At 34.7% G+C, this 15,534-nt stretch overlaps 1 protein-coding gene and 1 long non-coding RNA gene across 3 annotated transcripts; one reads left to right on the forward strand and one right to left on the reverse strand.

Moving 5' to 3' along the window:
• Positions 1-10,724: 10,724 nt before the first annotated feature.
• LOC107933682 (uncharacterized) lies at positions 10,725-12,016 on the reverse strand. The gene is made up of 4 exons (XR_001693689.2): positions 11,825-12,016; positions 11,670-11,748; positions 11,509-11,583; positions 10,725-11,003 (listed from the first exon to the last, which is right to left on the reverse strand). It is a non-coding gene; the product is annotated as an uncharacterized lncRNA (long non-coding RNA).
• Positions 10,790-12,887, forward strand: LOC107933681 (monooxygenase 2). Of its 2 annotated transcripts, XM_016865956.2 has the most exons (6): positions 10,790-11,001; positions 11,083-11,229; positions 11,545-11,610; positions 11,687-11,849; positions 11,921-12,152; positions 12,250-12,887. In XM_016865956.2, the coding sequence occupies exons 1-6, from the start codon at positions 10,790-10,792 to the stop codon at positions 12,759-12,761; spliced, it is 1,332 nt and encodes a 443-aa protein (XP_016721445.1). In that variant the 3' UTR covers positions 12,762-12,887. The 2 variants fall into 2 exon arrangements, with proteins under 2 accessions (XP_016721445.1, XP_016721446.1); XM_016865957.2 differs by lacking the exon at positions 10,790-11,001 and having other exon boundaries at positions 11,087-11,229; positions 11,537-11,610.
• The last annotated feature ends 2,647 nt before the right edge of the window (positions 12,888-15,534 follow it).

Below are 15,534 nucleotides of genomic sequence, written 5' to 3' on the forward strand. Positions count from 1 at the left end.
ATATTGAACCTGCAAAGAACTTTCTCAATGTACCCCTTCTAACTTAGGTACAATTTACTTATTTTTCTATCTCTGAGAATCTTTATACCAAGTATCTTCTTTGCTGGTCCTAAATCTTTCATCTCAAATTTTTCACTTAGTTGGGCTTTGACCTTTCATATCTCTCATTTATCTTTCGTTGCTATCAACATGTCATCAACATAAAGGAGTAGATGCACAAAAAAATCATTACTATTTTTCTTAAAGTAAACACAATTGTAAAAGATAATACTTTTAAAATCATGAGAAGTCATAAATGAATCAAATCTTTTGTACCACTATCTTGGTGACTGTTTCAAACCATAAAGGGACTTTTTCAGCAAGTAAACTGTAACGACCCAAAACCTGGCCTAGAAGTTTAGATCAAATCTCAGAGGTTACATTGATCTCCGAAATGATCGTAGGTAAAATTTGAGTTTAATGAGCTAGAAAACACATGGTATTTAAGTTTCGTAAAACTCTCCGTTGGAAAATCCTGATATTACAAAAATTTTAGTCCAAAAGTCGCTTACATACGTAAAACCCCAAAATTCTTACCACAATATTCAAATAAAACTTACATTTCGAACCATTTATTTATAAATGCGGAATTTATGAAAATACTTTTATAGTCTATTCTAAATTGTAGCTGTCCGAGACCTCCGGCGAGCTAAGTCCAGCTATAGAAAACCAAAGAACCTAAAAAGGGAAAACTAATGGGGTGTGAGCTACACAAGCTTAGTGTAAGATTGAAACGTAACAAAAGACAGAGTTACAAAACAGAATTCCAAGTAACAATTTTATAGCAGTAACTAAATCAAGGGCAGCGTTTCAAAACAAATACTGAACTAACCCAGAACTCAATCAGTGTACGAGACAACCCATTTCAGCAACTAGTTAAAAGGCAGGACGTATTATAAAGTAATCATTCATTACACATAGGTACAGAACACATCAAGCACACAACCTTTATGCAATTAACCATGCAATCCTACGGGCAGATCAAATATGATATGTATGCACAACAGAAGAAACAATCCCACCTATCTAGCCAATCACCTCTCCGTCCCCCATTCATACCACGAATGAGTTATAAGAATTTCAACCAACCATGCACACCATATAGGACCTGGAAAGGCCCATCCAACCCTACACACCACGTATGTGGAACTAAGCCACGCAAATAATAGTATGCAGTTGAACTGCTAGAAGTATCGTACTGTGCGGTAAACCACAATACAGATGTGTTACAGTTAAAACTGTCAAATCATATCAGACTTCCTTCTCTTCACATCCCAACCCAAACATTTATGCAAATGCATGTATGCAAACGATCTTACAGAAATGATGAACACATCACAGACAGTCAAATGAAATCAAAAATGGACATACTCAATTGATAAAACAAAGAATCTTTTATTGCATAACATCCATTAGCTTACAACAAATCTATCAATTTAAGCTATGATTACAAATTACGCATAAATCTAGGTGAAATAAAGTCCTGACCGTACAAAAATTGGGTCAGAACACATAGAATCATAATCAGATAAAAAATAGACATAGTACAAAAATTGGCGGCATAAAGTCACACGGCCATGTGCCCCGGCTGTGTGGAGAATGTCCAGGTCGTGTGGGGGTCTACACACCCATGTGAAGGCCACACACACCCGTATGAAGGCCACATCGCCCATGTGGAGGCGGCACACCCGTGTGAGTAGCCCGTGTAACTCACTGTCCAAAAATGCTAAAAATTAAGAGTAGAGGAGACACGGCTAGACCTGATCATGGGTCGGGCCACACGGCCGGCCTGAAGGCTCGCCCGAAATGTGGGAGGGTTTGGGCAAAAATATAGGCCCGAAAAATGGGTTTGGACAAAAAATAAGGCCCGCTTAAAAAATGAGCCGGGCCTCGAGTAAGGCATTTTTAGCCCAAGACCAGCCCGAATCCACTAAAGGACAAAAAAGTCTACTTTTTTTAATAATATTTTCTTGTTGTTTGCTCCCTATTTTACTACCATTTTACTATTATGTTGCTAATATTTTGTTGTTCTTGTTTGGATATTGTATAAAACTTAGTTTATTGTTAATTTTGTTATTATTTTAAAGACATTTGTTAATTTTGTTATTATTTTAGAGATATTTACTCGTTAAGTTGCATCTATCTTAGTGTTATTTAAGTATACATATTTTTTAAAATTTATTTTTAATTTGGTGAGAAATATTTATTTTGATGTTTTTAGTATTTTTTATGTATTATATATTTTTTAAAATTATATAAAAATAATATAAAATTTAATATGCGCGGGCCGGATCGAGCCCTAATTTTAGCATTTTCATCCAGGTTGGGCTTGGGTAAAATTTTAGGCCCATTTTTGGGTCAAGCTTGGCCCGGGCCTAGCAAAATGGACTACTTTTTTAGCTGAGCTCAGCCCAAACCCGGCCCGGCCCGGCCCATGTTCACATCTAGACACGGCCATGTGGAGATCTCACACATCTGTGTGAAACACATGCCCGTGTGGCCAGCCGTGTGGTACCAAAAATCATCGAAAACCCTAAATTCCCAATTGCATATGCTCGTGTTGTAACACCCCTAACCTTTATCCATCGTAGGAATAAGGTTACGAAGCATTATCGACTTTACGGACTAATTTCAAATATTTCATTACCTTTATTATACAAATCAAGAATAAGTCATATAACACTCATATTGTCTCTTAGATGTGTCATCGATGCCCAAAATACACATTAGAAATGAATTAGGACTAAACCAAACACTCAGGGAATTTTTCTCAAAATCTTAAAATTTTTCTTAAGAGCAGGGGACACACGCCCGTGTGGCTAACCGTGTGGCTCACACGGCCAAGAAACACGCCCGACAGTGTGGATGTAAGGCACACGACCGTGTTTTAGCCCGTGTCCAATTTAGGGTAGCTACTGACTTGGGTCACACGACCAACCACACACCCATGTACTAAGCCATGTGTGAAGTGCAAGGGTCACACGGCCAAGCCACACACCCGTGTGCTAGGCAATGAGTCACACACGGCTGAGACACACGCCCGTGTGGACGAAAATAGGTCATTTTAAGCCCATTTTTTTCACCCTATTATTATTCACCTGCACACAACATTGAAACACATTAATTGTCTAATATGTTAACACAAAAATCAAGTGTCTAAATTTGCCAAAATAATTTCATTCATTGATTTGCCAAAATCTACTCCTAATTATATACTCACAAACACACACACACATATATATATAATTGTCATTCATAATTATACTTCAAGTTTAGCCCTTTTCAATCCATCCCTGTACATAACATATAAACCATAAAATGTAAAATAAAATCTACTAGAGTAATCTGAATAGTGTAATCCGATGTGTTGATCGATCCTCTAAAACTTCTTAATAATCTACAAAGAATATTGAACAACACAAGTAAGCTTAATGAAGCTTAGTAAGTTCATTGGCTTAAAACATAAATCTTACTGAACATACTATAACAATTCATTTAAGTAATTCAATCATTACATATTTCTTGCCAGCCACAACTTTGATTGATGAATTCACTTATATGAGCTCAATATCAATAATAGCCTAAATTCTTCCATATTAATTCTATGTAGCACTTGCTACTTCTTGTCAATCAAGAACGACTTACAAATTTGAAGTATATCGTGAAAAAAAGCTCGAAGGCTGCACGAAAGCACATAAGTACTAAACTGAAACCCATAAGGGTTGAACGGAAGCTCATAAAAGCTAAATGGAAACTCATGAGTTAACTGAAGCTCATAAGACCAGGGATTTAAATTGCGGTCGCGGTCACGTTTTCGGTCGCGTCGCGTTTATCGCGGTCGCGGACATAACGGACGCTATTGCGGTTACTGCGGGTATCGCGGTCGTGAATTTTTTTAAAAGTCGCACAACTTATTGTAAAACATAGTAATTATAATTATAATTATAAAAATAATAATTTTTAGAGTATTTTCTAACACTTATGAACTTTTATTAATATAATTTTGTGTGTAACTCTAAACAAACCCTAAGTAATAAAAATTATGAAAATTTAAAATAATAATAAATAATAAATAATTATCATTATAAATCATAATTACAATATTAATTAAAAATAACATATAAACTAAAATTATAAATCTAATAACATATAAAGGAAATGAAACGGTTCCCTCTATTATGTTTCAAACCTTTCCTTGTTATTAGAAATCCCCAACTTCTCAAATTGCTAGGGCCCTAGACAAACAAAATAGGAATAGTGTTTTCACCAAATTCAACCTTTTTTCACCAGCGGGCAGCGGCCAGCCTTTGCTGTTTTCAGTTTTCACACAAATTTTTCCCCACTGCCGCCTCCTAATCCACGCCGGCACACCCTGATGGCAAACCCACTCAACCCCGACGGCTTTTCATTTTCTTTTCCTCTTTCACTGTTACTCAACCAACTTTTTTTCCCCTTTTTTTGTTCGCCCAGATCTCTGTTACTACTAAGTGCTACTGCTACCCATTTCTCATCTTCAGTTCCTAATGGCAAATCCTAAGTTTTTCTTTCGCTGAAACTTTTCTTTGTACTGCTTTTGCTGCTTGTTTTGTTGAGGTATTCAGTATTCACGATCCATGGGTATGAGAAATAGGATTTTATATTTTCTATTGCTGTTGAGTTTTGAATCTTTGGACTTTGATTCCTTCTTGCTGTTGTTTCAGTGTTTCTGTTGATTTTTGTTAGAGGACATGATTTTTTTTTAGTTTGCTGTTAACGGAAAATAACGGGAATAGCGGCCCGTTATTGCCGCAATTGGCCGTTACCCATTAAATTGCGGCCGTGATCCACCGCTATCGGAGTGAATCCGCTTCACACTACTATTTTCAGCAATTGCGGTTTCGGACGGCGCCGCTACCGCTATATAATGGCCGCTATTTCGGTAGCGGACCGCAATTTGAATCCCTGCATAAGACCTAAATAGAAAGCAAACACGAAAGTTCACAACAAATGTTGAGCCTCAGTTTATTTGGGTAATTTGCTGTCAATTTCTCTTTTGCACTGAATGATCGTACTCAATCCTGCGTTCCGTTCACTTCGAATATTTGATTCTATTTCATAATTCTTACAATATTTTTATTTCCAACAAATAATATGAATAAATACATATTACCATTCATCGATTTAACAAATAACATTAAATTTAACCAACGAACTTACCTGGACTAAATTGTAGAATTCGTAGTAGTTCAGGAACTATTCTTCTAGTTTCTCTTTTCCTCGTTAATCTACAGGCCTTTGATTTAAAATATAAAATTATTCATCCATTAGCACATATTTTTAGCCTCACTCCAATTTACAATTTATACCCTTAAATTTTTGAAATTACACATTTACCCTAACTTTTATAGTTTTTTCAATTTAATCCCTCATCAATTATCCTTTCAATTGAGCTAATTTTTCTCAATTGAAAATTTATCTAATTATTTTAGGCTACCATACAGCCTTTGTAATTCAAAATTTCAACACCAAACCCTAATTCTCAACCTTTTCACAATTTAGTCTTAAAATCAATATCTATCAAAATTACTTAATAAAATCATCATATAACAAAATTAAAACTTCAAATATATGATAATTTATCATAAACATCCAGCACTCATCAATGGTAACTTTCAAAATTACCCATGAAATCAAGAACAAATGAATTAGATAATTGGACCTAGTTGTAAAAGTCTAAAAACACAAAAATTTCAAGAAAAGAGCAAGAATTGAACTCACATGTAACAAAAATATGAAAAACCAGCTTAAAGGGATTTTTTTATGGCTGTTTTTGGCTGAAGATTGATGATGAAATGTCTAGAAAATCTTTTAATTATTGTTTTATTTGTTTATTTTACAAAATTTCCAATTTTGCCCTTATTTCATCAAATTTTCTTGATTTTTCTACACTCATGCCGTCCAAGCCTTCAATTTTGGGCTAATTTTCCCTTTCATTCCTCCCTTATTAAACACTTAAGCTATTTAATCACTTTAACAAATTTTACACGTTATTCAATTTAGTCCTTTTTAATTAATTAACTATCAAAACATTAAAATTTTCTAACAAAACTTTACTAATAGCTTATTGACACTCCGTAAATATTTATAAAAATATTTACAGCTCGGTTTATGAAATTGAGGTCTCGATACCTCGTTTTCAAAACCACTTTTCTTAATAATTTTTTCTAAAACACAAACCACTAAATCAAAAATCTTTCTAAAATCACACTTGAATCGTAAATAATAAAATTTTCAAACTCACTTGTTGGATTTAGTGATCTCGAATCACTATTTTTGACACCACTAAAAATTATGCTGTTATAACGTGTACCCAAGGGACATGGCCGTGTGAAAATTGACTAATTTCCCTAAATCAGCTACACGGCCGTGTGGTACCTAATCCTGCCCGGAAACCCTAATTCCCAATTCCACACGACCGTATGAACAAGAATACGCCCATGTGGCCACCTATGTGGTCACGAGAGCATTCCGAAATTAACTGAAAGTCTTATTTCCCGATCACTAAAACGACCCATAATCAAAGTATCCCAGAAACCAGCCACAACACACTAAATTGCAGATAATTGAAACGATACAAGCCCCAATTGTTCAATTACCGAAGCCTGAAAAATAAACTATCAAATTCCACAGCAAATCAATACTAAATTACACAATTTAGAATACACTCTCGAAATTATCAATTACCACAGAATTGAATTAACAAATCAAAAATAGAAGAACAAAGGTTCGAAACCTACACCTGATTCGCAATCAAAACGCTAGAAACCAATCGACACACGTTGACGACCCCAATACGAACCCGAAGCTTTTGGAAACCAAAAACAAAACCGTTCTCTTCTCTTTGTTTTCAAAAGACGCAAGAAAGCCAAAAAGAAAAAAAAATAGAGAAGAAAAAAATGATAGAGAACATATAGAAGAAAAGAAAAACCAAAAAATAAAATAAAAATAAACTAATAATAATAAAATAATAGCACTAAATAAAGGAAATAATTATCTAAATCCTTAAAACAAAACAAAAATGGTCCCTCAAAACACTCTTGAGAACTCGAACCTGGAACCCAAAGGCACATTAACACACTCCCAACCACCAGACCAGCAAGTCTATCCTGACACTAGAATGCGAAAATAAACACAATAGATCAACCTACTCACTGCCCCTAACCACAAGGCTCAGAATTTCTAACCCTAAAATCCGGGGTATTACACAAACATAGTCCTCTATTTTTTTTTGAGATTATAAAACTCTCTGGTTGTTGAATGTAAATATCCTCATTAAGTTCTCCATGTAAAAATACATTTTTTACATCTAACTGATCAAGCTCCAAATCATGCATGGCCACAATATCAAACAAAGCTCGAATCAAACTATGCTTCACAACTAGAGAGAACTTATCTGTGAAGTCCACTCCTAGAATTTGACTGTAACCCTTTGCAACAAGACTTGCTTTATATCTGGGTTCTTCAACTCTTAAAGTCTCTTCTTTCTTTCTAAACACTTATTTACAATGAACAATCTTTTTACTTTTAGGAAGTTTCACAAGATCCCATGTTCTAGTTTTGTGGAGTGATTTTATCTCCTCTTGCATAGTAAACATCCACTTTTCTGAGTTCACAGTTAACTGCCTCAAAATAATTAGATGGCTTTTGGTTTGCATCTATATGTTCAACCACATTTAAAGCATAAGTAACTAGATCAGCCTCGACATACTTCTTTAGAGGTTTAATCTCTCTTCTAGTTCTATTTTTGGCGATAGAGTATTATGCTGAAGAAGTAACTGTATTTTGAATTTCTGTATTAGCTTGAGGAGTCAACTTTGTTGTAGATTTTGGATTAATCTGATGCTCCACCTGCTTTTGATGTTCTTTATTGGAAGAGTCTTTAAGAGATAAGTTAGGAAGCATAGCAGTTTCATAAAAAAACATCTCTGCTAATCACAACTTTTCTATTTTTAGGACACCATAACTTATATCCTTTTACACCAGCTTTATAACCAAGAAAAACACATTTAACGGATCTCAGTTCCAATTTTCCATTATCAATATGAGGATACGCAGGACACTCAAAGATCTTTAAATCAGAATAATCAGCAGGATTACTATACCATACCTTTTGTAGAGTCTTTTTCTCAATGGCAATGGATAAAGATCGGTTGATCAAAAAACATGCAGTAGAGGCTGTTTTGGCCCAAAACAACTTCGGTAAGTTAGCATTTGACAACATACATCGGACTTTCTCTATGATCGTTTTGTTCATTCACGATCTCTTCTGACTTGCATAGTTCATTGAACTCATCAAAACAGAACTCTAAGCCATTGTTTGTGTAAAGGTGTTTTACTTGTTTTTCCGTCTATTTTTCAATCATAGTTTTTCAAGACTTAAATTCAGAAAACACATTGCTTTTCTACTTCAGGAAAAATGCCTAAACTTTTCTGGAAAAATCATCAATAAGTGTTAACATATAATTAGCTCCACCTCTTGAAGACACTCTAGATGGCCCTTATAAATCAGAATGAATATACTCCAACGTTCTTTTCGTGTTATGGATTCCTCTGGTGAATCGAACTTTCTTTTGCTTCCCAAAACTGTAATGCTCAAAAAACTTCAATTTGCAAATTCATTACCCATCAAGAAGTCCTTTTTTGCTTAATTCTATCATGTCATTCTCACTCATATGCACTAGGCGCATATGCTAAAGTCTAGTAACATCATCATCTAACAAGGTAAAGGAAATGACAACTGCATCACCAGTAACAATAAAACCCTACAAAACATATAACTTGGTAGTTTTTCTCTGCCTTTCCATCACAACGAGGGAACCTTTAGAAATCTTCAAAACCCCACTTTCAGTTGTGTATTTATACCCTTTTGAATTAAGAGTACTTAACGAAACCAAATTTCTCTTTAATTCTGGAACACGTCGCACTTCACTACGTGTTCTGACAACTCCATCAAACATTTTAACTTTAATTGTTCCAACACTTGCGATTTTACATAAAGCATTATTTCCCATCAAAACAACACCTTCAGACACTATTTCAGAAGTTGTAAACCAATCCCGATTGGGATTCATGTGGAAGGTACAGCTAAAATCAATGATCCACTCTTCGTTCACTTTAGAATTGTTGACAGAAGTGACTAGAAATTCATCATTGTTGTAGTATTCTACAACATCAGCTTCACTAGATTTTTCTGATTGTTTTTCCTTTTGATTCGCAACCTCCCTTTTGATCTTGTTCTGCAGCTTATAGCACTCAGATTTTATGTGTTCTTTCTTCTTGCAGAAGTTACAAGTTTTACTTCTGTTTGAAAACTTTGATCTAACATTAGATTTACCGTGAGGATTCTGTTCCCGTGTCCTTCTATGAACATCATCAACATTCTGATCTTGTCTCCCACGAATAATGAGACCCTTTTCTTGAGAGTCGAGTTTAACCACAAGATGCTTCATCTTATCATACGAGGTCAAAGAATCATAAACCTCATCAACTGTGAGATACTCACGGCTATATAAAACTGTGTCTCTAAAGGTTGAATAAGACGAGGCAACGAATAAAGTAGAATCAACCCTAGATCCTCCTTATCATACTGAACCTCTATTGTCTCCAAGTTTGAGAGAATTTCTTTAAACACTGTTTAGTATTCGTGCACAGATACACTTTCCTCCAAATGATGAGCATAAAGATGTTATTTCATATGCAACTTGTTGGTTAGAGTTTTCGACATGCATATTTGTGTCAGCCTCTTCCATAATGTAGTGGCTGTCTTCTCCTTCATCACATCTTACAAAATTTTGTTAGACAAATGTATACGTAACTGTGTTAATGTCTTTCGATCCTTACGCTTCTTCTTTTCCTCTGTCAATGTCGAAAGCATCTTATCTATCCCTAGTAGGGCATCCTTTAAGTCCATCTGCGTAAGAACTACAGACATCTTTATCTGCCACAACATGAATCTGGTGTTGCGATCCAACAACGGAATTTCATACTTCAAAGACGCCATTACCGTGATTGAGATGAACAACCAGAAAGCTCAGATACCAATTTATGAAAAATAGAATGTTAGTAATGACAATGTATCGCAAAGAAAATAGAAAGAAAAATAAAGAACACACATATTTTCATGTGGAAACATTTTCAGAAAAAAATCACGAGTAGAGAAGAAAATAATTTACTATGTCGAATTTGAATAATTATAAGAGGAGTAGACTATGTCTATTTATAGGCTTATAAAACCATATTATAATAGAATGAGTGTAGTAAGATTGAAACACTTATTCTAATCAATATCAAATAGATGAAGTTTAATAAAGTTTAAAAACTTTATTCTAAAATAAAATAAAAATATATATAATTTTGTCTGAATTTTACTTTTATTTTATTTTACCATTATAATTTATTTTAATAAGGATTCAATCACTCAATTCTAACACTTTAAGCTATAATTCCCATCATTTCAAATTCGAGTTTGAGCAGTCAAATTTTTTTTAATAATTGGATATGTTCAAATTTGGATCAAACCAAGGGGACAGAATTTTCTATATCAATCTTTTTTTTATCAAAAAAACAAGGCTCAACATGAACCAACAAGATCTTTTCATCTCCTCCACTTATTTCCATACTTAAAATCTGGTGTGTGTGTGTGTGTGTTTTTATTCTCCAATCTCAAAAAACAATCACAAAACTTCCCAAACTCATTACACTCTATATCACCATGGCAATGACCACTTCCCATATGCCACGACCTTCTTTCTACAATTCTCATGATATCAGATTTTCACAGAAACCATCATGGTTCCGAGCTCAACCTAGAACCAAACTCAACCCCTCCGTCAACATAAAAGCTTCAGCCGGTGTTCGGAAAGAAGATATCGTCATCGTCGGAGCTGGGATTGCTGGTCTCGCCACTGCAGTGTCTCTTCGCAGGTCTGTAAAAAAAAAAAGAAATTTTTGCCATTTTATTTGTTTTCATGTTAAGAGATTAAAATCATATATATACATAATCAGGCTAGGGATTGGGTCAGTGGTGCTTGAGCAAGCAGCGTCGCTTAGAACTGGTGGAACCTCACTTACCCTTTTCAAGAATGGGTGGCGGGTATTGGATGCCATTGGTGTTGCAGATACTCTTAGGGGCCAATTTCTTGAAATTCAAGGGTATATATGTCAATTTCACATGCTTCTTGCTAATTCTAACGGATATTTATACAAAAACCAAACATTCTAAAGTGCGTTTCAAAGCTTTAATCTCGGTACTTTAATAACAAAAATTATAATAAAATTATTAACAATTTTAATATTTTTCATCGAAATTTGATTGTTATAAGATATGCTTACGCAAAATATTAAATTATAAAAACAAATTTAACTCCTAATATTTATCAAACTTCGGGGACTTGGAACCTACGTTTTTAGACCTAATTAGTTATGGCTTACCATATTCTGAACTTGTTAATTGCATCAGCTGTGCAGGATGGTGGTGAACTCAGAAGATGGAAGGGAGTTACGCTCCTTCAAATTCAAAGACGAAGATCAAACGTAATGAACATTCTTTGGAGACAATTGTTTTCTTTGTTTCGACAAACTAATATTCTAACCTTTTTTATTTCGGCAGCCAAGAAGTTCGTGCAGTGGAGCGGAGAATACTACTGGAGACGCTTGCCAACGAGTTACCACCTGAGACAGTTCGGTTCTCTTCCAAATTAGCAAAGATTCAATCGAGTGAAAATGGTGAAACTCTTTTGCAACTTACCGATGGGACTACGTTGCTGGCAAAGGTTAGTAGACCTCAAGTTTCAACGTTATCATTTTGAAAGAAATCAGGTTATTGAATATGTTTCTTCAACAGATTGTTATTGGTTGTGAGGGAATTAGATCTCCGATAGCCAAGTGGATGGGTTTCTCCGAGCCGAGGTATGTAGGATATAGTGCTTTCCGTGGACTTGGAGTTTATCCCGATGGGCAGCCATTTGCAGCAAATGTTAATTATATCTACGGAAGAGGTTTGCGTGCTGGATATGTTCCGGTGTCTCCTACAAAAGTTTACTGGTTTATCTGCTATAACAGTCCCTCCTCTCCAGGTTTTTTTTTTCGATCTATTATTTTACTTTATGATTCAATCATAAAATGAAGTAACGAATTACCTTATAACGATCCTTCTGACATGTCTTGTTGCAGGTCCCAAGATTACTGATCCAGCTTTGCTGAGGAAGCAAGCAAAGGAACTCGTAAACAACTGGCCTGAAGAGTTAATTAGATTGATTGATCTCAGCCCAGATGAGACGATCAGTAAAACCCTGCTTGTTGATCGTTGGTTATGGCCGGGTTTAAGCCCTCCTGCTTCAACCGGCAAAGTAGTGCTGGTTGGGGATGCTTGGCATCCGATGACTCCCAATCTCGGTCAAGGTGCTTGTTGTGCTTTAGAGGATTCTGTGATACTGACCAGGAAATTAGCTGATGCAATTAAATCCGGACCAACGGCCATAGAAGGTGCTCTCAGGGCATATGGAGAGGAAAGATGGCCTCGGGTCTTTCCGTTAACTGTACGGGCAAATCTTGTTGGATCACTGTTGCAGTGGGATAATCAACTTGTCTGTTCTATTCGTAACAATATTGTCATACCTAAACTAGTTAGACTTGGACCAGTGCTTGAACACACAAATTTTGAGTGTGAGCCTCTCAAAGCATAAAAATGTAAAGATTTAAAGACCATAAGTAGCAAGAAAGTAAACAAACTATATATCATTGCCATTTGAAGCTGTTCTATCCATCATTTATTAATGAAACATGAAATTACAGAGCTTTCTTTGATAAAATGAGCAACGTTACTTGTCCCTAGTCGAGCATTTGTCCGGATATAACCATACAACCAAGTCGAATTCAGTGAAGAAAAGTGCATTGCAGATTATAGAAATGGAAAATATGCAGCACATTATATGATTCCAGGAGTTCCATTACCTGCCACAAGAAGATTCTCCACCCGAAATAGTTGAATCTCTACTCATCGCCGTACCTGCAAATCGATACTCTAGCACCAATTCAAGATTCAAGAATCCAATAGCATGAAAACTTGCTGGGAATTTGTTGAAGTTAATATTAAACCAATGACCATAAATAGCAAGAATGAACAAATTGATGTTTCTCATCAATTGAAAATACATTAACTTTCATCTTTTATCCATTTGACATTGAAAAGTGCATGAAATCATCTGCATTGTACAAAAACAAAAAATGTTTTTTCAGTAGCAAATGAATTATCCATTTGAAAAGAACCCGAGCTACATTCCATTCTTTGACAACCTCACAGGTTATGTATATGCCACTCGGTTTGTAGAATGAAGCTCTTAACAGCTTCAATTTTTGAATCAAGTTGCCCCATGCACAAAAAGTACTCTTGATTTTGATATCAATCTTCAAACCCTTGATTCTGCAAAGAATTTGATCATCTTAGGCTTTAAAGCAACACTGAATCAAACACAAGACTCTATAGTCTAAATTTGATTTTTAACCACTATGTTACTTGGACTCAGGTGTGAGTGTCGAATACGGTCTGCAACCGGGACCAGTATAGTTAAGACTTTTCTAAGATTTTCTATGTTACTCAGACTCAAGTGTGAGTGTCAGATATGATCTGTAACAGAGAACGGTTTATATAGACTTTTCTAAGATTTTCTTCACATTTGAAGGATCTTTAAAGCTCATATCCCCATAACCATATGTTGGACATGAGTGTCGGACACGAGCAAAACAGTCTAAGCTTAATCTACCTAATATCTGCGACTGAAAATCAGTAAATCTTATCAGAATTCATGCATCTAAATTTAAAAAAAAAGCTAACCAGTTCTTATGCCTTGGCAGATCAATAGAACATACAGATATGGCTAATAATCAAATCACACCAATTCCATACTCTTAACATCTCAACCAAATAAACGCAAGTTGTTTATTTCACTAACTTAGAACCAATTTTTCAAAAACCTAGATCGTAGACAATCATAAATAGCACATTGAACTAACTTCTCACAATCAATCGAAGAAAAAGCAGATAATATATGAAAAAGAAGGGATGGTGTTTGAAACCTATGCTGGAGAATACCCAAAGGATGAAACCGCAAAAAACGAGAACGAAAGGGATGATGTGGACGGCGTTCTCAGCAGATCTAAGGTGGGACCTTTCTTTCTCGGCGGCGCGTGAAAGTGGGTTATATACCGGAAGTAGTTGTTTGTCCAAGAGAACCGTCTCTGAACCATGTTGATTCGAACTCAGTGATTGGGAATCAGGTGAGTCCAAGAAGAACTCGCTCGAGACTCGGTTACTGCATGAGGATCGAAGCATCTTTTGGATTCTTTTCTTTTTCAGACAAACAGAGAGTTGGGAGATTCGAAAAAGATATGAACAAAAATAATTTATATCTTAATTTCGGAGAAAAATATGGGTTAAATTCAGTGTAAATCCTTAAACTATGACTCAGATTATAAATTGATCCAAAATTTCAAAACATTCTAATTGAACCCTTGAATTTCTAGTACAGTATCAATTAGATCGTTTCTTCAGTCTAGCCATTAGTTTGGGTGTTAAATGCTGGCTCAAATATGAACTTGAGCACATTTAAAATAATTAAACCAAATTATAAACACATGTATCTATAATATAAACAATTTGTATCTAACATATTAGATCTAAGATACATGTATGTGTATTTATAATTTGCTCCAAATATTTGAAATATATTCCACGTTAGATCCAAACTAACATTTAATGCCAAAATTGATGGTTAGATTGACAAAAGGACATAATTGGTACAATATTGATATTTTAAAGATTTAGTTAGAGCATTTTAAGTTTATAAACCAATTTAAAATCTATGCAATAGTTTGAGGATGTTTGATAAAATTAACCCATTAATATAACATAAGTATAATACACGTGGTAACCTTTTGTTGGTCTCGTTGCTACATCACACTCTCTCTAATTTCCTTAAAAAATATTAAATAAACAATTATAAAATTATAAATCGATTCAATCATCGAATTTTAATTTTGAGTAGTTCACTTAAATATGGTTCAATTCATTTGTTTGGACCAATAAATCGATCAATTTTTCATCCAATCAATCCAACCGAGAGGTGCGGTATAATTCCAATAACAATTCCTCAAACAATATTTCAAAAATTGGATTGGAAGATGAACTAATTATACTACTAATTCTAAGTTTAACAGCGAATAAAACAATAATGAAATAAACAATAAAAAATTTCATACAAATTAACAAAATAGTTAAAATTTTAAAAAATTTATAACTTGAATCACTGATTTTTTTTCCTAATTTTTTTATTTTTTATCAGTTTCGAGCAATTCACTCCAAACATTATTCATTATTTTACCCGAATCAATATACTAGTGGATTCTCAATCTGATTAATCCGATTCCAACAACATTCTCAAATTAATAAATCATTAATTA

Source organism: Gossypium hirsutum, chromosome A03 (genome assembly GCF_007990345.1).
Source record: "Gossypium hirsutum isolate 1008001.06 chromosome A03, Gossypium_hirsutum_v2.1, whole genome shotgun sequence".
In the NCBI taxonomy this organism is placed as follows: domain Eukaryota; kingdom Viridiplantae; phylum Streptophyta; class Magnoliopsida; order Malvales; family Malvaceae; genus Gossypium; species Gossypium hirsutum.